A 23,699-nucleotide genomic window follows, 5' to 3' on the forward strand; every position below is an offset into this window, starting at 1 on the left:
TTCTTGGGGTCATTGTCTGCAACCAGTTTCAGCAACCCCCTGCAGTCATGACAGTTCTTACATCAAATCTAAATCCTTCCTGCTTTGTTAAGTATCTTACTCACTGTACCTCATTTATCTCTTTTACTTGGCAGACATGCCAGTTCTTTGGGCCTTAGGTTACGTATGCCTAAGGAAACAGCATGGTCTGGGAGATCTAAACGACGGAAATTGCTGCTCTCGCAGTCCCGGAGGCTGGAAGTGTCCCATCAAGGTGCTGAAGCTTTGCCTATGCTGAGCTTTCACTTAAGGCCTTGCAGCTGCCTTCTGTGCCCAGGCCCTTTTCTCTATGTGTAGGCACTCCTGGGGCTTCTGCCTCTCCCTGCGAGGACACCAGTCCTATAGATGGGCTAGGACCCAAGGCTTATGATTTCATTTCACCTTAATTACTTCTTCAAAGGTCCTATCCAAATATCCTACATGGTAGGCTAAGACTTCAAAGTCAGAATTGGCTGGGGGGTGTGTGGTGAGGGTAGTGGACACAATTCAGTCCATAACAGGATTCAAAGGGGTTTTGGAGAGAATCTTCAAGTTTTCAGAGGCCATCTCTCTGCACTTTTGTTCTTTCAAATTAGTTGGTAAAACCCTACTTCCAGACTAGATGGTCTGAAAATCCTGTTTGAGTAATAGATTGCTGTTTGTATCTACAAGAATATATTTACTCGTGTGTGTGTGTATGGATGTATGTCGTGTGAAGATATATGTGGGGAGGCACCTGGGTGTATGTACACATATACACATGTGTGTGTATCCTTAATTCTAATTGACCTTTCTAACCCATACGGGTAACAGAAGTGTGAAATGTTAGGCTTAAGCTGGGGCAAAGATGGTGTCCAGCCGTTTGCTCTAAGTCAATATCTGATCAGTACAGTGGGACCAGAGTACAGGAGGGGAATGAGATGGGGAAGGTCTGGAGACATGAGGGGAGGACTGGGTGCCAAGACCCATGCGTGTGTCTACACCCATTGTGATTGGTAGAGAAAGAAAGAGAAGTGCTATTGCTGTTGTTGCTACAAGTGCTAGAACTGGAAATTGCAGTGGAAATGGAAAGGAGGAAGGGTATAATGGCATCATGGGGTTGGGCTCCTGGGTGAGCTGGGAGTCGGGAAGCCGAAGATACTCAGGCCTGGCACTCACACTAGAGGAGGCCAGCTGCTGACTGACAGGGGAAGTCAGCTGGGAGCCGAGCAGGTTCTGTGGAGGAAGGTGATCAGATGTGAGGCATGTTGAGCTGAAGGTACCTGTGCGGCACCCCAGCTTGGGGGAGAGCGTAGTTAGGACATAGGCTGGGAGGCACAGATTTGGGAGCATTCCTCATAGTGGGATGGTCAGTGAGAGAAGGTTAACAAGGGCCATCACATGGCATGAGAAAAGATGGCAATCACTGTGGAGCCATAGAGAAAATCTTGTGCTTAAGTGGTAAGAGCAGGAAGAGAAGCCAGTCAATGAAAGATCAAATGTAACAGGAGGAAAAATAAGCTTCAGGTGGAAGTGAATATTCCATAAAAACAAGCTTCTGGTAGAAGTGAATAGTCCATAAAAATAAGCTTCATGTAGAAGTGAGTAGTCCATGATACTGGCTTATGCTGAGTTGAAGGAGAAGGAGAAGAGGCTTTTGGATTTGTCAGTCGATCACATTTGAGGTCATGATCACCTCCAAGAGAGCAATTTGTGCAGAGCGGCTGCCAAGTCTGAAGGGGCTGAGACCTGCATGGGAGCTGAGGAAGTAGGAGCGGTGAGGGTGTTCTGCCCTTCAAGATGGCTAGTCCTGAAGGAAATGAGAAAGAGGAGGTCAGGGAGGAGAATCACTTATTAAAGGGTGGTTATAACGTGAGGATTTGTATATGAGGTGTTGAGAGCAAACAGTAGGAGGGCAAGAGCATGCCAGCGCCACCAAGATAGCTGGGCAAGCACAGGAAGACAAAAATAGATTCAGAGAAAATTTGCGGAAGGTGAGGTCTTTTGAAGTACAAAGGAGGAAGGGGAAGGTTTGTAACAGCTGTCCTGGGAATTTAGAGCCGCTTAGGGTTCCAGGGAAGGGTTATAGAGTCACATTGGGGATCCAGGCTAGAGTGCTTCACCTCCCAACTTTCTCCTGCAGGATCCAGTAGCCGAGGATCAAATCCAATGATACAGATGCTGTATGAACCCCTAGTCAAAGGTGGTCAGGGTAAGAATGGTAGAAAGCCAAGAGGTGAATGAGAATATTTACTATTGAAAAATTTTATTATTATTTTTAAGTTACAGATATCAAAAGATTCAAGTGATATGAAAGTTTACAGAACAGAACATGGAAGAGTAACTCTCACACCTGCTCCATCCTCTCAGGAGCAGACTTCTTCTGATTTCAGGGACTTAATAAAGTCCATAGAGTGGGGGAAATAGAGCAGCTAGCCGCTGAGTTGTAGGGGTTGTCTTTGGGACCATCAGAATTAGAGCAGAAGTACACCGACCGGGTTCTGTGTGGAAGAAATGTAGAAACAGAAATGTGGACAGCTGAGTGAAACCACAGCTGCCGTGCTCCCTTCTGAGATTTTATCCATCATGGCAGGAGGTGCTCAGAAAGTTTCAGTTAGTCCCCAAAGGAGGGAGGGAAAGGAGGCATAAGTGGAGTGAATGAGGGAGCTAGAAAAGAAGTAATGGGGGTGTGTGTGGAACAGTGGGAATTACTCAGATTGTCCATGTGACTTCTGGATGGAAGGAAAGGTCTCTTGCTTGGCAGAATTACAGGAGAGGGATGGGATATATAGATACAGGTTTCACTCAGAAGTAAGGAGAGGTGAGATTTGTACTCAACAGATTCTAGGGGAAAGATTTATCTCCTGAACTTGAGTTTTGTGATAATTGATATAGTGAAAAACTTGATATTTAATGTTAGGTTTCAGTGGCCTTAGCCATTCAGTAAGTATTTCTGACATGCCTCTTAAATGCTGGGTCTGGGAACACAAGGAGGAAAAATACCAGAAAACCCCTACACTAACAGGAGGGGGTTGGCTTATTACCAAGAGTGTTAAAAGTCTTTCAGTAGGGGGGCACCCGGGTGGCTCAGTCATTAAGTGTCTGCCTTTGGAGCAGGTCATGATCCCAGGGTCCTGGGTTCGAGACCCATTTCTGGCTCCCCACTCAGTGGGAAGCCTACTTCTCCCTTTCCCACTCCCTCTGCTGGTGTTCCCTCTCTCGCTGTGTCTGTCAAATCTTAAAAAAAGAAAAAAAAAGTGTTTCAGTAGGTTAGAGAAAAACTAGTGTGTGGGGTGGGGAGAATATAAGTGTGCTCTTAAAGTTCCAGTTCAGGGGTGTCTAGGTGGCTTAGTTAAACTTCTGCCTTCTGTTCAGGGCATGATCCCAGGGTCCTGGGATGGAGCCCCACATCCTGCTTCCTGGTCAGTGGGGAGTCTCCCTCTACCTCTGTGCTCTAGCACTTTTTTCCCTGTCTCTCTCAAGTAAATAAATACAATCTTTAAAAAAGTTCCAGTACAGGTGGCTCAGTGGGTTAAGCCGCTGCCTTCAGCTCAGGTCATGATCTCAGGGTCCTGGGATCGAGTCCCGCATCGGGCTCTCTGCTCAGCAGGGAGCCTGCTTCCTCCTCTCTCTCTCTCTGCCTGCCTCTGATCTCTCTCTGTCAAATAAATAAATAAAATATTAAAAAAAAAAGTTCCAGTACAGTCCCAATATAATCAAGTGTGTGTTTTAGATAAATTTACTCAAGTTGTCACATGGGAATGCATGAAGAGAGATGGAAGTGGACTTGAAAAATAGTTTGGGATTGGGAGAGAAGATGGGGCTTAAACCAAGATGGATCAGAGAGGAGAGATTAAGACGAAAGAGGTTTGGTTCTTAGGCTCCATAGACTTGAATGATTTCAAAGGGGGCAGGTGTAGGAAGAGAAGGGAGTTAGGGATGACAGCGGGATTTGATAATTAGGCAGCTGGGACGCTGTTAGTGCCATTATCCGAAGAAGCAGTTTCAGTGGGGGAGAGATTTCACTTATGGACATCCTAACTTTGGAGGACATCAAAGAGGAGGAAGTACTGGTCGGTTTGGTAAATACTCACTGTGCCCCTAGTATGTGCCAGGCACTGTTCTAGATGCTTGGGGGTATGTTAGGGAACAACATAAAGATGTCATTGAGCTTACGCTCTAGCAACAAGAAACCGATACTGAATATCCCGAGTCCATTTTGGATTGTATTAGCACGTGATAAATACTAGGGGAAAAAACTAGAACGGGATTGGGAATGAGCAGCGGAGGTGGGTGGGAAGATGCAGCTCGGGGGTTGGCGGGTGGAGAATCCCCGCCCTGCCAGGAGTCCGCGTCTCCCTGTTGGCTCGCGCGCGTTCTCAAATCAAAAAACAAACGAAACTAAAAACCAAAAAGCAAGGATGGAGATATAAATTTCCGTATCATACACTCTTTACACAGGGGTAGAAACGCTTCAGATCCATTTGGGGGATAAAGTGGGGTTCAACACATTGAAAGAGGTCCTAGAGCTTCAATTCGAGGGGCGAGGTAACTTCGCCCGGAGAGAAGGGAAAAGCCTTGAGGGTTGTGAAGCAGGAAAAGGAGGGGTGTTCCTGCTGCACCAGGTGCCCGCCGTCCTCTGCGGCTGTAAGAGCCGCGCGGAGGACTTTTGCTCCCGTGTCGGTGGTGAACGCCGACAACTCGGTGGCGGGGCCCTCCCGGCTTTTAAAGGGTCCGCAGCCTCGCGCAGACAGTACAGGAAGGGCGCGTCTCTGAAGAGCTAATCTGGCCGCAGGACAAACACCGCTACACACGTGAAGGGATTACTGACAAAATCCTCGCGAACTCGCGCCAAAAGCCTACGCACCTCGGGGCCAGGACCCACCACAGAAACGTTAGAACGTCGGGTCTGGGTTCGGGCTCCAACTGCTACATAGGGAAGTGGAGGAAAAGGCCCGCCCCCGTAGAGGCACCAATCCCGCTCTACCGTCCTTTTCTCTTCTCCAATGGGCGTCCAGGGTATGGTCGTCACGCCAGCCTCATCCTGCCGCCGATTGGCCAGCGTCTTCCTCGTGCGAGCGGTCCTAGCTAGTCAGAGCCCGTCAGCCCACCCTGTGAGCCCACGAGAAGTGGCGCGAGAGCCAGAGACCGGTTGAGGTGGGCGGGGGAGTGGGCGTGACGCCCTCCTGGACCCGCCTCTGCTCCGCCCTAGTCGTCGCGCCTCCTGGGTTTAATCCGCTGAGTTCCTGCGGGTGTCCTCCAGGGGTGTACGGGAATTGAGCACCGAGCTCCGGCAGCCGGCAGCCTACTACCAGCATGGAGTTCGTGAAGTGCTTGGGGCGCCCCGAGGAGTTCTACAACCTCCTGCGGTTTCAGATGGGGGGCCGGCGGAAGGTGATACCCAAGATGGACCAGGTGGGAAGAGCATCCTTGCATCCTGGCTGGGACGGGGCGGCTGCGCGCGGTCCCCGGGCGTAGAGCCTGGCGGGTAGGCCCCACAATGGAGGGCGAGGGGCGCGGCGAGCGGGTGCCGGAAGCCTCTGGCGCCCTCCTACCCTAGGGGTAGCAGACACCCACCCCTTCTGGCGGCCCCACCCGCCCGGCCTGGTTCCGCTTCCCTCACCCCAAATCCGGCCCAGCTGGCCGACGTCCCTTCGGCGGGCCGCCTCTTCCCTTCCTCGCCCTCCCTCAGGTGATGGTCTTGATGTTTAAAATGTTTCTGTTCTTTCCAGACATGGGTTGTCAGGTATTTTTTCGTCCGTCCTTCTGTCTTTGAGCATTGATGTTTATCAGTTTCTTAATAGGTGGTTGCAAAATCGAGATCGTATGGGTAGATTAAGTGGGAGAGGACGTGTGAGAGCATATCATGAAGGGTATGAACTATGCAAATATTGCCCCAATACCTTTTCGGGAATGAAACCTTCCTTGCTCATCCTTCAGTTTTTGGTTACACCTCTTCCAAAAGCTTGCCTCACTGTCCTGCAGTCTGATCAATCCAGTTTCTCAGTGCGTCTTCGTTTTTTTTAATAACACATATTTAGTCTTCCAAGTTCTTAGTTATTATTGTAGTAGTTATTATTATATTATTTTATTAGTTACCTGTATTCTGTCGATTAGCAACATTGTTGGTTGCTTGAAGGCCAGACTTGGTTTTATTTACTTACATTTCATCTGCCTCATTCTTGTGCCCTTTGCTCAATGAATGCTTACAGAGGTATCTGTTACAACAAGAAAATGATTCTTAAGTGATTCTTGAATGAATAGACACATTTAGCCAAATTCGTGGGTTATATCAAAACTTTTAAATTATTTTCTCTGATGGCAACATCACAAAGACTATTCTTTGTTTAAATATATTCTTAATTGGGGTTCTTTATTAAACCACTTTAATTTCCCATCAGAAAAAAATTCTTCTCTTTCCCTCATAACTTGGGATCCTTCTCATCTTCAAGGTCTAGCTTCAGTGAGTGCCACCTCTATTCATTCAGTGGAGATTTTAGCACACCTGTTCCGTGCTAGATGTTATGCTGGTTGGACTGTGGCAGGATGGCTCACCATCTTGTGAAGTCAATAAAACATTATGATTGTTAATAGAAAATTCAGGTAGGCACCATAACAAGATACCTGTGAAACTCCCTCCACCATTTTCTCCAGTACTACTTTGTAACAGTCCCATAGTCTTGTATTGTGGTTATTTGTGTTTTGGTTTTATGATCCCTAAATCCCTTCTGGATTCTATATTTGATTCTGGATTTTTAAGCTATTTGGATGTAGGAATCCTGTTCAATGTCCCTTTAGTGAATTAATGAATAAAAGGTGCATGCGCTACCCTCAAGAAACCTCTAGCTTTTTAAACTAGTAAAACTTAAATAACTGTGGCAGAATATAGTAAATGCCATAAAGAAATTTCAAGTAGGGAAAGCTCACTGCTGGCTGGAATAGGGGATTCATCTTTTGGGGGATGCCTAAAGGAATTACAACTAAATATTGTTCCTGTGCCTTGCTCAATAGATGTTTAATCAGAGATTTTTACTAAGAGTTTTTGGAGCTTTCTTGAGATTGTTTGCAAGTTTTTATGTTCCTGCACATTTGTGTGTTTTGAAGAGAGAACAGTGTCTACTGTCATCATATTCTTCCAGGGACCTGTAACCTAAAATAGTCACTGCTTTGTAATCCAGTTTGTACAGTCTCCTGATCACCTCCTGGGACAGGTAGTTCACTGCCTCTGGAGATTTGCCCACTCCATCCGCAGACAGTTTTGGATCTTAGGAAGTGTTACCTTACAGTAAGCTGACCTTTTTTCACTCTGTTCTCCCTCTGGAACCAGAGTCCAATCCTTGTTGTGTAATACAGCACTTGCCATATTTTAAGAGAACTCTCACGTTATCACTGAGAATACTGATATTCAAGCCAAATGTTCTATGTTCTTCCTTTAGTTATCATTATCTGTTACTCTTTCCAGATCATTTACCAACCTGGCGTCTCCTTTTAAAGTCTATTGTTCGAAGTTGAATGGTACTCTTTCAGTGTGACCTGGTCATTTCAGAACTTAAAATTTCTTTCTTACGGATGCTGTGTAAAACTGCTTTCACTTTGAAAAGTATATTTTAATTATAAAATATTTCAAGCAAATAGAAAAAATAATGAAAATACTCTAACCAATTTGTGTCTGTTTCCAAGATGTATAATGTTTGCTATATTTGCTTCATCTTTTGTTTTTTCTTAAGAAATAAAATGGCCATGTACAAATAAAGTCCTCCCCCCCCCCACTACATCAGTGTTCCTTGTCTTTTTTAGGTAGCCTTGTCATGCTATGGACTTAGAATTGTAGTCAGTCAGATCCCTAATTGCACTTGTTCAGGATGATTTCTTCCATTCTGACACCCTGTGGAGAGACTCTTAAAACCTAGATCTTTTACCTTTTAGATAAAGGGCATCACAATAATGGCTAACATTTATTGAGCTCTTATCTATGTGCCAAGTACTATTTTACATACCTCCTTGCTTCTATTATTTAAACTTCCCAGTAACCTTATAAGGAAGGTACTATAATTTTTAGCATTTTGTAGATTAGAACAGAGGCATAAGGTGGCTAATTAACTGCCTGAGGTCCAGTTATCCTGGGACAGAGCCTGTCTTTGAGCCTGGCTGTCTCACTCCAGAGCTCACTGTCTTTCTTACCTCCATCACGCTGCTTGTCATTCAGGTGATGGACCAGACCACACTAAATGAGTACTGTTCAACTTTGACCACTAGACGTTAAAAGGAGAGATGCCAGGTTGGTAAATGATTAAGCAGAGGAGACACATTGAGTAGAGGATTGTCCAGAATCAGCTAAAAATTGACAACACTTCCATGTGAGGGACACAGAGTAGAAAATGGCCACTCTGAATATATTCACAGTCCTGTGGAGAATCGGTGTCCAAAGGTCAGATAACCTAAGCAGTAATCTTTATTTATTTGGCAGAGAGAGAGAGAGAGAGAGAGAGCGCGCGCACGCGGGCGCAATTAGGTAGAAGGTCGGGGGTGGGGGGGGAAGCGGAGTAGGCTCCCTGCTGAGCAGAGAGCCCGATGCGGGTCTCAGTCCCAGGACCCTGAGACCATAACCAGAGCGGAAGGCAGAGGCTTAACCCACTGAGCCACACAGGCGCTCCAGTGCCAAGTAATCTTAAGTACACTTGGATTTCAGAAAATTTTAGTGAAATGAGAAATGTCTCTAAGTGAAACGATTTTAGAAAACACAGGAAAAGGGCTTTGTAAGTTATTAGATTTAATTTAGTTGGGGAGCCTCCTCAGTTGAAAAAACTAGTGTGGGCCAAGTTATAGAGGACTGGGCATGCCCTGAGCAAGTCATAGAGGACTGAGCATGACTGCGCATATATGAAGTGAAGAGAAAAGCAACCTGAAATTGAAGAATACAAGCTTAGAAGTATGAAGTTCTTTGAGGGCATGTGGGAGACCAAGAGCTGAGGTGTCTAATCAGTGAAGCAGGTAAGGGTTAAGAGCAGAACAGTGACTTGATGAAAGCAAAATTTTTGGAACACAAATTTGACAAGTGAGTGGGATTAGGAAGAAATTATATTGTGAGACTAATAAATTTAATAATGATAATAACAGTTTCCTAATAATAATAGCATTTATTGAGTTTTTATGTTTGCCAGGCCCTATGCTAAGGTCTTCAAGTCTTTTATCTTCAGTGTTACCAGTTAACTTTCATTGAATAACAAACCATACCAAAACTGAGTGACTTAATTCTGGAGATTGGGTTTATAACATTGTGAAAGTCTTTAACACTGTTGAACTGCCCACTTAAAAGTGATTAAGGTGGCAAATTTTATGTTCTGCATATTTTTCCATAATTAAAAAAACAATTCAGTGACTTAAAATTCCAACAACTTGAGTTCACAGTTTTCTGGGAGAGCTGGGGAGTTCTATGGTCTGGACCAGTTTGGTTGATTTCTTCTGGGCTTGCTCAGCAGGCTGGATGGGTTGTGGCTGGACAGTTGGATATTTGGCAGACTGTAGGTTGGAGTGGCAAGGAGAGACCGGTGTTTCTGTGTTTCATCATCCACAGGCAAGCTCTGGTGTCTTCAAGCCTTTGCATGAGTCACCTTTGCTGCTGTCTTAATGGCCAAAAAAAGTCACAAGGGAACCCACACGTAGGGAGGCAGAGAGAGAGAGAGAGAAGAGAGACCCCATCCCTTGATGGGAAGAGCCACAAACTTTTGTGGCACACTTAGTCAATCGTGACAACAACCCTAAATTGACAAGCACTATTATTACTCTTCTTTTACAGATTAGCAAACAGTGGCATAAAATAATTAGATAACTTGTTCAGGTAGTGGTTCTAGGATGCCCACCCAGGCTAGTCTGACAACCTCCATGCTCCCTGTTTGGAGGCTGTCTGCAGTGAAGAGCTCAGGTTTGACTGGCCCCAGATCACTGATCAGATCCCAGCACCATCACACGTGCTCCTGGCACATCGCAGATACCCTTTAATTCCTAGTTCCTTTCTTCCCTTCCCAACCTGGTGTATGGTAGCTTCCTTCCTTCTTTCCTTTCTTGAACAAATACATGACCAGCAAATGCATGGTAGATACTGTCCTAGGTGCCGGAGATAAAAGAGTTAATAAGATGGGCAAGACCTTGCTTTTATTAACCTTTCTTATATTCTAAAGAAAGACAAAAAAAAAAAAAAAAGGCAAGTACAGTTGACCCTGGAACAGCATGACTTTGAACTGTGTGGATTTACTTATACATGGATTTTTTCCCACTAAGTACAGTACGGCACTGTAAATGTATTTTCTCTTTTCTTAAGCTTTATTGTAAGAATACATCATTATATAACATACAAAAAAACTGTGTGTTAATCAACTGTTTATGTTATCCGTAAGGCTTTTGGTCGTAGTAGGCTATAAGTAGTAAAGTTTTGGGGGAGTCAAAAGTTACATGCAGATTTTTGGCTGTGTAGGGGTCCATGTCCCTTATTCCCACACTGTTCAAGAGTTTACTGTATATAGTGTTTCGGGTGGAGGTAAATACTACAAGGAAAAATAACAGCAGGGCAAAGATCTGAGTGTCTAAAGTCAGGATACACAGTTTGTAGGGTTGTGATTTGGGTCCAGAGACTTGACTTCTCTGACTCATTCTCCTCTCTATAAAATAAGACTGTTGGAGAAAAGGGTAGCATTGGTTACCCCTAGAAACTGAAGACTTTGCACACTATAATCTCTTGATTTTTTTTTTAAGTGAGACTCTTCTAGTTTTGAGATGTGATGAACAGTACAGTACAATATTATTTGTTTTGTTGCTCGCAGTTTTTCTGAGTCTAAAAACCCTAAGAGCCATTAAAAAAGAAAATGGTTGAATAGAGGGAACATAGGTTCACACATTTTCTTTTGCTTAACATGATTTTAGTTTCTCTCTCTCCCAATATTTTACTTACTTGAGAGAGTGAGCAAGGGTAGTGGGGGGAAACAGGGAGAAGCAGACTCCCCCTTGAGAAAGGAGCTTGATGCCAGGCTCCATGCAGGGCTCTATCCCAGTACCCTGGGATCATGACCTGAGCTGAAGGCAGAGACTTAAAACCAGTTGAGCCACTCAGGTGCCCCCTTAGTTTCCCTCTTTTGTAACAAAGAGACTGGGGGGAAATGTGCACTTAGCAGATATTGATGGCTGGCTATTTCTTTCACAGAAGGATTTGGCTGTAGGAATTCAGGGTTCAGTAAACTTGATTTCTACTGAGTTTTTAGGAGCCTATCCATAAATAGGGGCATGCTGGTGTGATCACCCAGACAGTACCTCATGGAAAAAGCAGGTGTTTTGTAATTGTGCATTTCTGGCCTCTATTAAGTCTAAATCCTGACTCTTAGCTAAATAATTTTTGGTAACTTAACCTCCAGGTAATAGTTTCTTCATCTATAAAACAGAGATACTGATCGCAGTCCCTGAACCACGATTTTCCAACTCAGAAATGGTCTGAAGATGAGAAATGTTTTCATAAATCTGGCTCAAAGTCATTTGGTGGCAAAACTGCCCCTAATTGAAGTGAATCTGGCTTAGTATAAATATGAGTGTTTTGCTGAAGAAATATTAACAGTTAATTATGGGATATTACTCTATAGCAATTGGGGCTGTATATGCATCTTATTGCCTATTTTCTGAAGCACTAAAAATTCTGAATTCGGCTGTACATCTGGCCATGAAGTTTGAATGAAAGTGGATATAGGTCTGTAATATATTCCTTAAAGGATTTTGTAAGGATAAAAAGTAATATTTGTATTGTGCTTGGCATGCGGTAGCTGCCCAGTAAATGGTAGCTATTAATTTTATATAAATTTGGTTAAATTGTGGGGTTTCTCCCCATTCTGAGGAATCTGCATTCAAGTCTGAAGGAGAGCTGTGGAAATGGTCGATAGCTGTTCACCTGTGGACTTTTTCTGGAAGTCCCAGTCCTGGGAGTTCGGTCTCACACTTCTAGCCACTGCACACTCTTCCTCCAAATGCCTTTCATCCCTGTTTTTCTCTCACTTGAGAGTTCTTGGGAGCATACTTGATGTCAGACAGCAGTGGAAAACATCAGGAGGCTCTAGAGACAGGCAGCTGTTAGCTCTAGTCTTTTTTCCACCCTCGCCTCCCTGCCAGCCCATGGGAATCAAGCAGTGGAAATTTTCATAGGGAGTCTAGTTCTCCAGTGCTTAATAGTTATAGCTTCCTATATCTTCTTGGTAATTTGAGGAAATTCTTGTTATGGAGTGAGGAACTGAGGCAAATAGGTGACAGAAAGAAGAATGGTGAGGGAAGGAGACTGGGAAGGGGTTTATTGACCTTGCTCACTTTAAGAGTGGGAGAGGTGTGTTGATAAGGAAGGGTAGTATTCTTTAAGGTTGTTGCTCTCAAAAACCTGTCCAGCTTTTATAGGAGCTCATGGTTAGATGTCAGCTCCTAAACCGTACGTTGTAGTTGAGGATTAAAACATTTGGCAGTGCAGTGAAAGGAATCATTGTGGCCTGGTAACAACAGTTTCTGTGAAGAGCTGCCATAGAGCTCAGTAGTAGCTGTTAATTCTGTTTCTTTGACTTGACTGCAAAGCCTGAAGCCTGGCCTCTCTATACTTGAGAGGGAAGGAGTTGGTGAATGGTTTTTAAACACCCTCAATGGGGGTGGGGGTAGGGCGCCTGGGTGGCTCCTGTCAGTTGGTTGGTTAAAGCCTGCCTTGGGCTCACGTCATGATCCTAGGCCCACACGGAGGCTCCCGGCTCAGTGGGAGTCTGTTTCTCCCTCTCCCTCAGCCATTCCCCCTACTTGTGCACCCTCTCTCTGTCAAATAAATAAAGAGAATCTTTTAAAAATAAATACATAAATACTCTGAACATATTCATTTATTCATCAAACCTTCACTGAGTATATTTGTATGCCAGACACTGCATGAAATGATTTTATTAGTATGGTGCCCAGTAAACACTAATTTTTATTAATCATGTTATATTGAACATGGCAAGAAAATGAAATTCTCATGATTATGTAATTTTTTTAAGCTTTATTCTTGTTAATATGATACGCATTCATGATAGGAAATTGAGGAAATAATACACATAAAAAAGAACATGGGCCCACTAGGGTTCAGGATTCACTGTTAACATTCCAAAGTGACTGCAGTATTTCCCACCAGTGGATATGCCATTAGGTATATTTTTAACCACTCCCCTGTTAGGTATTTCAAATGTTTTCTTTTTCTTAAAAAGGGGGGGGGGGGACCAGGGGTTGGTGGGATACATGAGAACTCTGTACTTTGCACTCAGTTTTCCTCTGAACCTAAACAGCTCTAAAATTAAAGTCTGTATAAAATACACAGCAGTTCTTTCAGCTATGCTTGCTTTGAAGCTATGGCTTTTTTTTTTTTCCTGGAAAAAATGATTCTTGTTGGGGATGCCTGGGTGGCTCAGTGGGTTAAAGCCTCTGCCTTTGGCTCAGGTCATGGTCTCGGGGTCCTGGGATCCAGCCCCACATTGGGCTCTCTGCTCAGCAAGGAGCCTGCTTCTTTATCTCTGCCTGCCTCTCTGCCTACTTGTGATCTGTCAAATAAATAAATAAATAAATCTTAAAAAAACAAAAAACGATTCTTGTTTTCCTTAGGGAAGAGTAAAAGTTCAGGAAGCAGCTCATTACAGCTTACTAATTTGAAAGAGAAAGAGGATCAGAAATCTTAAAAGTAATATCTTTCCAGTATTTCCCACCAGTGGATATGCCATTAGGTATATTTTTCATTTATTCATGAAGAAGTGAGAAAAAAAAAAAAAAGAAGCCAGAGGTGGACTGTAGTTAAAGCAGTAAAAACAGTTTCTTCAGAATAGTCATTGCAATGACTCAGTATAGAAAAGAGACCTCAGTATAGAACTGGGCTCAGTTCTGGGCACCTGGGTGGCTCAATGGGTTAAAGCCTCTGACTTCCACGCTCAGGTCATGATCCTGGGGTCTTGGGATTGAGCCAGCATCTGGCTCTTTGTTCGGCAGGATCCCGTTTCCTCCTCTCTCTCTGCCTACTTGTGATCTCCGTCAAATAAATAAATAAATAAATAAATCTTAAAGAAAGAAAGAACGAACTGGGCTCAATTCTGAATACAACACGGAAAAGTGGGAATTTCTAGCCAAGGAGCAGAGTGGAGGGGTCGGTGGATGGAAAAGATGAAGATGGAACATGTTGGGTGAGGGACGTTCTCACCACACGACCTAACCTAGTGGGATTCTTGCCAGAGGCAGACCAGGGTGATGAGATGATGGGGACTGAGGAACCCTGCCAGTCGGTCGGGGTGATCAGTAGCAGGATTCTTGCTAAAATTGAGCCATGCAGGGGTAGACACAAGTACAAGAGTGACTCACCGACTCCAGTTTGGTGAAGGAAAGATTCTGGCACCAGGAGGAAGAGCCAGCTTATCAGAGTCGACTGGGCTTTGGCAGCTGCCCATGGGGTCCGGGGACAAGGGGAAGACTTGGAGGAAGGCACAGGTGGTGAAGGGATGGCAAGCGGGGAGGAGGGAGGCAGGGGGGCGGGGTTGACCTCGGCCCCCGGGGGGGCGGGGCCAGCCAGCCACAGGCCTGGTGGGGTGGAGGAAAAGCCTGCCCCGCCCCACGGGGCGCCTCCCAGCCCCGCTCGGGTCTATGGAGGAAAAACTCTGCTCGGGCCCCACGATTCCCATGGCCGTGGCAGCCTGCGGCACCAAGGCCATGTGCCTGTTCAAGCGGACCTTTGTGCTGAGTCCGGCCGCTGCACCCCGGGGCACAGGCGCGGGCGCCGGCTCCCCGCCGCGGGGCTGCCCCTTGTCTTCCGCCGCCTGGCCCTCCAAGGACTGGCCGCGGGGGGAGGGCGTCTGCGGCTGGCTGCGCACCCCGCCTGCAGCCTGCCGCCGGCCGCAGTCCCACTCCTGCTCCTCTGCGTCTCCCACTTCAGTGTGTCTTCTCTGTCCCCAGGACTCGCTGAGCAACAGCTTGAAAACTTGCTACAAGTATCTCAATCAGACCAGTCGCAGTTTTGCAGCTGTCATTGAGGCGCTGGATGGGGAAATGCGGTGAGTGGCCAGACAGCTCCTTTTCACGTGGGGGAGGAGAGCTTTTCCTGGGGACCTTGAGCTAGTCCCGGACGTTGAGCCACTCAAGGCTACTTTCTGACAGCCCCTAGCGTTGTAGTGTCCGCTTGTGGCTCATCTAGAGCGTGCCCCACCAGAGTGAAGGAAACGTGGTCGGAACACCCATGTATTTACTCTAGAATGCCCTTCCGGCCACTTCGCCGTCTAATAGTGTCCCTGTGGGCCCAGCTCTTTCAGGGAAGCAGGGGGGAAGGGGGGTGGGGGATGGTGGTGTTTATTGACTCTTTTTTAGTCCTGGCAGCTGAACTCTGAGTTCTCTGAGTAGGTCATGATTTTTCTTGGCTTCACTATGCTACTTTGCAATTCTAGTATATGGGGCTAATTCTAATAGAGTTGCTTTTTTTGTTTTTTAAAGTTTTATTCAAGTAATCTCTATACCCCACCTGGTACTCAAATTTAGGACTCCTATGACTAAACCAGCCCAAGTTGCTTCTGGGCAGATTGCCTGGTGAACCTGGACCAGTTGCCTTTGTGTATGATAGTAATTATTACTGAGAAGTTACTGTGTTTTTTGACTTTATTTTTATCCTCAAAAATACTAGTTCCATGTAAAAAGTTGGCCTGTTGATCTTTGTACAGTTGTTCTACGTTTGTTAAATGTAACTCATTCTGAGAGTAGTTGTGACATCCAGCTGGCAGGGTTTTTGTTTTGTTTTTTATAAATAAACCACTGAAGTCCGTTGCTCCCACTTAAGAAAGGAAAACTAAGATGTCTCGTATACAAAAAGCTTTGGCTATCCTTTCATAGTTCTTTAGAGGTGGGGTCCTAGTAGGGTTTGCATAAATGACACGTTATTTTGAAATAAATATCTTGGAATGTTTGTCCTGTTATATTAATAGTTTCTCCATTTTCACAGCCATGCGGTATGCATATTTTATCTGGTCCTCCGAGCCCTGGACACTCTGGAAGATGACATGACCATCAGTATAGAAAAAAAGGTTCCACTGCTACACAATTTTCACTCTTACCTTTATGAACCAGACTGGCGGTATATGGAGAGCAAGGAGAAGGATCGACAAGTGCTAGAGGACTTCCCAACGGTAGCGGAATTACATATCTCTTCTGCCTATGGTTGTGTGTATAACTGATGATGTATTTGTCAGCCAGCCCTCATCCCTATAGAGAACTGTAAAATCAGGGCAGTGTAATCTAATGTGATGGGTAAGAATCTGAAGCTACGCTGCCTGGGTTGGAATCCCACCCCTTCCCCTTATTAACTGGTTTGGAGTGATGCGGCCTGTGTAAACCTCAGTTCTCCATCTATAGTGATAATAATAGTACCCACTTCGTAGTATTGTTGTGAGATTTGAAAAGAGTCAAGACAGGTTAGAATGGTATTAGCTACTATTACTGTTACCAGTATGTTGCCTAGAAGTCCAGTGTTTCTTCTTTTGGAAAGATACATTTCTTTCTTTTCTTTTTTTCTTTTAAGATTTTATTTATTTATTTGACAGAGATCACAAGTAAGCAGAGAGGCAGGCAGAGAGAAAGGGGGAAGCAGGTTCCCTACTGAGCAGAGAGCCTGAAAAGAGGTTCGATCCCAGGACCCTGAGATCATGACCTGAGCCAAAGGCAGTGGCTTAATCCACTGAGCCACCCAGGTGCCCCTGAATAAGTGCTTCTTTCATATCAAATAAATAAAAGGTTGATTTAGTGAAGTCTCATGTTCTCTAACAGACCAAAGAAGCCCTTCCTTTTGTACACAGTTGTCAGAATTTGGGAGGAAGAATTGCCCTCATGTGGCTGTTGCTACTGAAATAGATCTATATTCTTGAGCGGGGAGGGCTGTAATCCACCCCATACAAAAGAGTGTTTGAGAGACTTCTTTGGAGCAAGGGCTATTTCAGATTACTGAGAGCATGTTTTTGGTGTCAGAGACAAAAATAAAAGACAATAAAGTTCAAACCAAAAGAAAAGAAATCTGTGAGAAGTAATTACATGGAGCTGATACAGTACAATACAATAAAAAACAAGAAAAAGGAAAAAAGAACCTGTGAAGAATAATTAGGTGGGGAATGAGAGCACTCACCTAGAGAAGGTACCAGTGATTTGGCTCTCCTAGAACACCTCTCACGACCTGAGCTGAAGACCGATGCATAACTGACTGAGCCATCCAGGTGTCCTGATGTGTATTCTTACTTAAAAAAGTTATATTCTAGCTAGAGCCTCCAAAAAAAAAGAAAGAAAGAAAGAAAGAAAAACAAAAAACCTTTGACACTATTTTCGAATTGAGTAGATTCATAACAAATAGTTTCTAGTTGTGGGATAAATGTCATAGGTATTTGAAAAACCAAGGCAGCCCTATCTACTCGGCAAAAATGAAAGAATATGAAAACGTGTGAATGTCAGAATAATTTGGGGGGATATGGCAAGTAAATGTTTAGATAATATTTCAATATGCTTAGAAAACCAAAGTGGTCTTTATAAATATTGCATTCCAATGAGAAAACAACAGTTTGTTCAAGCAAATTTCAACATTAAATTGATCATTTCCTATGTTGTAGTAGGGTGAGAGAACAGAGCCTCCCCTGCAGAGTGGAAACTTGCTCTGCCAGAATAGAAGGGAGCAGAGTGCACAGGCCAGGCATCACCATTTTGCTGGTGTTGACCTTTTATATCCTTAAGAATGTGAAATATACGAAGCTATGTGTTGGTGAGGATGGAACTTCAAAATCAGAGGTCCTTTCAGCTTGTCATTCCTATTGAGATAGGAATATATGGAAAATCGTAGTGTCTTATTTTCAGTGGGAAAGCTTTGCACACCTGCTGATCTATCCCAGCATCTCCTTGAGACAAGATGCAAAATTTGAAGGATAAAGCAGTGTCTTTGGGTTACGCGCACCATCAGTTTCGGGCAAGGTCCTAGGGCAGAACAGTTAACTTGGCCTCACTCACACAGTACTGCTCTTAGACGGAGGGAAGAAGGGCCTGCACTTCCCGGCTCCTCACTTTTAGAGGGCCCCACTCAAAGGGGTAAGGGTTCCCCAGTGCCATGGGAGTGTGCCTACCCAGATCTTATGCAGCTCGCCTTCTAGATTATATTCCAGGTGTGTGGAATTCCTTGCCCTCAGCTCCCTGAGCCTGCTTTCTGAGTTTGCAGTCTGTTTCCTCAGGCCTGTCTTCTCCAGGGTGAACCGTGCACCAGTGACCCTGCCCCTAGGTCTTCTGGGTGCTAGACAGAGTTGGGAGTGGGAGGGCCAGGCTGCAGACCAGAAGCTGGGGATCGCCAGTCTCTGCTCTTGCTTTTTGGAACAGAGCCCTGAGGGAGATTTAAACTCACACCTGAGTCCTTCAGGTTGTGGTGAAGGTCTTTGTAAAAGCAAGAGAATAACACATACTGTTTAACAGATTACTAGTGTGACTGATAATTTCAAGATTTTGAGCCAGGATGGTGTGTGCGCCTCCTTTTGTGCTCTTGTCCCAGGTCCCACAGACTTTAGGCATAAGCCTAGACAGAGTTTTCTCACCAAGTGAGCCTCTTCCCAGTGTGTGCATTAAGATTGAACCTGGTGTTTTATGCTTTGTGGTCATTAGTATCATTTGAAGCCAGGCTTTCTAGAACTTTCGCTGTATATTATGGATTAGAGCTTATCTTTTTCGCCTGGTACTAGTGGAAACTAGTAGTCTTTGAGACCTACCCCAAACACAACTTAAAGAATAGCATAGGGTTATTTTTAAATGCTAATAGTGGTAATAACATATATTTATTGAGCTATGAATTAGTTAATGAAATATTCATTCAAAGTTTGTATTTTATGGTAATGTAATTTTAACATTTAGCCTTATAGTAGGGGAGACACTATAACTTCCTGATAGAAATTTGGAAATTGATGATAAAAATGGTGGCTCATCTCCTCCGTAGAATGTAAACTGTACCAAGTTCAAGTTTCTGTTCCTTTCCAGGCTGTGTATCCCCAGTGCCTAGAACAAAGCTTGTTACATAGGAAGTGCTTGGTGCATGTTTGAAGGAATGAGTCTTCCCTATCATGAGGTTTGTCTAAAATGGGGCATTCTCTCTAAAATTCTTATGTTTATGTCCACTTTATGTTGAAACACCTCATTTATTATCTAATGGAAAGATGAGTGTAGAGTGAGACTTTGATTTTCTTTAGAAATTTTAGCAGTTTTTAGACTCTTCTATTTTAACAGTTATAACATTTCTGAGCTTATTATGCAATATGTAGAAAACTAGCATGACCTAGGTGTTAGGCTTATAGATGAATCATCTGGGAGTCTTAATGAGTTCTACTGTTATTTTATCTTACGATCTGTACGTACCATGTTCCCAGTGTAAATACATATTTCATATTTTCTTTTTTTTTTTTTTGTGATTTCCATTTCCAGATCTCCCTCGAGTTTAGAAATTTGGCTGAGAAATATCAAACAGTGATTGTTGACATTTGCCAGAAAATGGGATTTGGGATGGCGGAGTTTTTGGATAAACACGTAACCTCTGAACAAGAATGGGACAAGGTCAGTGTTTGCAAGCTGTGTTGGTGTGTGGAGCATAGAACAGAGCTGGCAGCATGTGCTATGAAGTTCAGAGTGAGGAAGAAAGTTGTCATACCAGTTCCAAGTTTTCTGGTTTTACAGCCCACCTGTGTAGCTTGAATGTCTCATCATAAACACTTTAAATAAAGGGGCTTAGAGTTGAATACTTGAAATAATCCATGCCCTAGGGAGTTTGCCATTAAGTTAGGCCGAAGTAAATATAACCTGTCCCAGAGATACAAACATTAACTGACTTGCTGTGAAATTTTAGATTTCTTAAAATTAATGTAATATAGAGATAGCCGAGGTTTTCAAATCTTCAAAAATGTGGTTTTGGTTATTTGCTTTCTTCCATCACTGAGTATGTGTGTATGTGGACACACCTTAGCATCTGAATCAGTTTCCAATTCCATCTTAGCACAAGATGACTTTTAAACTCTGTGCCAGCCTGACCCCATTTGTTGAGGAGAAGTAGGTACCACTTAAACTGTTAAATTATATGTGTGTTTCCTTTCCAACTTTTTGAATATCCATCCAGAGGTACTGACTTAGGATCGTGGGTGTGTTGTGCTGAGGAGTAACTCTCCAATACCGTACTTCTTCTTTCCCGTCATCTCCTTACAGAACTAACACAATGGGAGAAGTTCCAAGTTTCTCAGCCTCCCTCCCCCAGTTCATATGGCCGTTAGTAATGAATATGTGTGGGGATTAGCAATGGGAGACCCCTCATGGGTGAGGTGGTCTTCCTTGGGAGGCAGGATAGCTGGAAAGGGCAATGAGAGCAGATGATGTGGCAGATAAAATTATGATGACTTTTATTTGGCCTGAGTTTACTCCTGAGCAGCAGCTGCATAGGATATGGCCAGGGTAGGAGTTAGGGGACAGGGAGAAAGTGCCTGTCTAGACAAAGTGACCTAATTGACCATGGGGACTAAACTAAGCATCAAAATACTGGATAGGAAGGAAGGATGTTGCCCATTTTCCGTAGGAATGATGTTTGTGAGACTTGTTCATCTCCCCAGTGGAAGCAAACACATTTTAAACATCTGAACTATGTGTGTATTTTGTATCTTTAATAGTGTTTAAGTTAGGATCTCAGAAGAGAGGTGACTACATGCATACTGAATATAGGTTCAAAGTCTGGCCTCTTAATCCTTCAGTCCTCAAAACTTGCTGGCAACATCTTTGCATCTGCTGGGTTATGCTCTCCCAAGTTAGCATGAGTGATGCTGCTGCTGGAATACCCATTTATGAAATTAAAGTTAAAGCTGAAACTCCTCCGGGCCAGGAATCAGCACTGGTTAGCTGCGTGGTGACTCCCTTTTCCGCTCTGCAGACCTATTCAGGTAGTGGTAGTTTGTTGAGTATAATTTCTGATTAGATGAAATTCAGTACTTTGAGTGATTCTCCCCGCCTTCAACTTTGGAGGAAGAAAACTACTTCCAGTCTAGGAATATTTCTATCCAAAGAACTGTTATCTTAAAATCTTCTTTTCCTAGGGCAGTGCAAGGACAAACTGATGTTTTTAATTTTCTAGTAATTCTTTTTAAGTTTCTTTTAGCTGTCCACAGCTCATTTCTCTATTTTAGCCTATCTTTACTCTTTCCAGAGTCTTCCATTCTTAGACCACATTTTGAGTGCTTTCTCTTTGCCATTTCATTGTGCCTTTTGATTAGTCTGGCTTTGCGCATTTCTTTCATCCAGAGGTCCTTCTTGGGTCTTTCCTGAATGTTTACCCTTGCTGTTGTTCACCCCAGAGTGTACCTTCTTTAACTGCTCTCCACCTCTTACAGTGTTTAATGGAAATTCATTTCATAGGAGTATTGCATTAAGTTGTCTTGGAATACTCTTTTTAAGAGAGGAGAGCTTTGACAAACTACTTCTACAGGAAGGAACTTCTTTGACAATCAAGAATGACGCCAAGATTTCTTTGGAGAAAAGGCAGTTTCAGTAAAGTTGTTAGAACCTGCCTTGTAAACCAGACCACCTGGCTTTGAGTCCCTCGCCTCTAACTTCCAGATGAGTGATCTTGGGTAATTAATTGACCAAACTCTGTCTGCCCCAGTTTGCACATCTGTAAAATGGTGGTAGTAATAATACATGCCTCATAAAGGTGTTTGGGAGGAGTGAATCTGCAGAGTGCTTTGAAATGTGGCAAGAACAGAGCTGTGGTACTTTGTCCTTCTATGTAATGAAGATTTTGAGACACGGCAAGATCTTGAAGTGTCCTCAAGACTAAGCTCCACTTACTATTCTACTTTCTATTAGAATATTCCTTATTCCCTCATTGCCTTCACCCTCAATTTTAGATACCAAAAAGCTTACTGTACTAGTTTATTTTTTCAGTGACCTTTTATTCTAGGAGTAATGCATGTCCACAATAGAAATACGGAAAAGCAGGTGAAAAAATAAAACCATCACACCAGCCAGAGATCAGAGGTCACTTTGGTTAAATCTTTTGTGCACGTGTTTTTTATTCCTCACATGTACATAGTGCATATTTGTGTTTTTTAATCAAAATCAGATCTTGTACATTCTGTTTGGAACCTGTTTTGGGATTTTGTTTTTTTTGGCTTTTGAGATCTTTTTTATAGGCAATTATCTCGGATGTTTCCTTTATAGTAAGTACTTCATTGTTTCTTACAGTACTGTCACTATGTTGCCGGGCTGGTGGGAATTGGCCTTTCCCGTCTGTTCTCAGCCTCAGAGTTAGAAGACCCCTTAGTTGGTGAAGACACAGAATGTGCCAATTCTATGGGCCTGTTTCTGCAGAAAACAAACATCATTCGTGATTATCTGGAAGACCATCGAGAAGGAAGAGAGTTTTGGCCTCAAGAGGTAACAGATGTAGGAAATTTGAGAAAAATAATTTTAAGTACTTTCTGAGAACAAAACAAAACAAATCTTTCAGTTGTAAATGACAGAAATGTGAACAAACTACCTTAGACAATGTAAGAGAATATATGAAACAGGTTAGGATTTAGTTTGCTTCAGAGTAGACTGGCTAAATCCCGGGGTTTAGACTATGTATAGTAATGCACACACACACACAGACGCTCACACAGAGGCTCTATCCTTGTTCTTTCTATCTCTTGAATAGGCTTTCTCCAAGTGGTGGATATAACAACTCGTGACTCACAATCTACTAGCTTAATAAATAAGTTCTTAGGAAGGCCCAGTTGATGAGACATGGATCCTGTGCCCAGCCCATAATCAGTTACCATGTAAGCAGAGGGCTGAGTACTCTGGCCAGACCTGGGTTATATCTTCCCAACACACAGAGTGGATTCTACCCCACCCTTAACCCCTGTCAAAAAAGGATTCTGTGGCAAGAAGGAAGACCATAGAGAGGGAGAGGCAAAAACTACTGAATGTTCATTATAAGAGAAGAGTTGATCTTTGACTTAATTTTAAAAAAGCAAGTAGTCAAGGAAAGCCATGGATGTTGGCTTTATTCAGAAGGACAGCTAGAAAGTATTAGGACTATGTCCTGATTTTACTCCAGTATTTGTCTATTGCTTTCCGTAAAATGATTTCCTAAAAGCAAGCGCTATTAATTTTTTTATTATTTAAATATTTTATTTATTTGAGAGACAGAACGTGAACAGGGGAAGAGGCAGAGGCAGAGGGAGAAGCAGACTCCCCACTGAGCAGGGAGCGCCTCCATCCCAGGACCCTGAGATCGTGCATGGCCTGAGCTGAAGTCAGTCACTTAACTGACTGAGCCACCAGGCACCCCAACCAAATGATTTTAAAGTGAAAAAAAGGCAGGTGACAAAGTAGGGAAAATATTTGCAACTCATATAGCAAATACGGGACTGCTATTCCTAATATAAAAACTGCTAAAAGTTAAGACCAGCTACTTTATAGAAAACTGGGCAAAGAGATAACAGGTTATTCACAGAAAGAACAAATTTTTTTTTTTTTTTGAAAGAAAGATCCTTAAATAGCTGAAAAGATGATCAGTCCCACACCTAATAAGAAAAATTCACGTTAAAACGACCCTGGACTGAGACATCCTAGTTTGCCAAGTTTCCCAGGTGACTCCTGTGTGGGCAGGGTTGCCA

At 43.6% G+C, this 23,699-nt stretch overlaps 1 protein-coding gene across 4 annotated transcripts in view; it reads left to right on the forward strand.

Moving 5' to 3' along the window:
- Positions 1-5,146: 5,146 nt before the first annotated feature.
- FDFT1 (farnesyl-diphosphate farnesyltransferase 1) overlaps positions 5,147-23,699 on the forward strand; it is a 33,855-nt gene continuing 15,302 nt past the window's right edge. Inside the window, exons 1-5 of one of the 4 annotated variants that reach the window (XM_045078396.1) lie at positions 5,147-5,412; positions 14,965-15,062; positions 15,998-16,181; positions 19,486-19,614; positions 22,279-22,470. In XM_045078396.1, the coding sequence (XP_044934331.1) occupies positions 5,314-5,412; positions 14,965-15,062; positions 15,998-16,181; positions 19,486-19,614; positions 22,279-22,470 (702 nt within the window). In that variant the 5' untranslated portion in view covers positions 5,147-5,313. Of the gene's footprint in view, positions 5,413-14,619; positions 15,063-15,997; positions 16,182-19,485; positions 19,615-22,278; positions 22,471-23,699 lie in introns of those variants that run through there. The other 3 variants (XM_045078398.1, XM_004766081.3, XM_013063291.2) reach the window with 3 other exon arrangements.

Source organism: Mustela putorius, unplaced genomic scaffold (assembly GCF_011764305.1).
Source record: "Mustela putorius furo isolate JIRA1106 unplaced genomic scaffold, ASM1176430v1.1 tig00000242_pilon_pilon_pilon, whole genome shotgun sequence".
Lineage (NCBI taxonomy): Eukaryota > Metazoa > Chordata > Mammalia > Carnivora > Mustelidae > Mustela > Mustela putorius.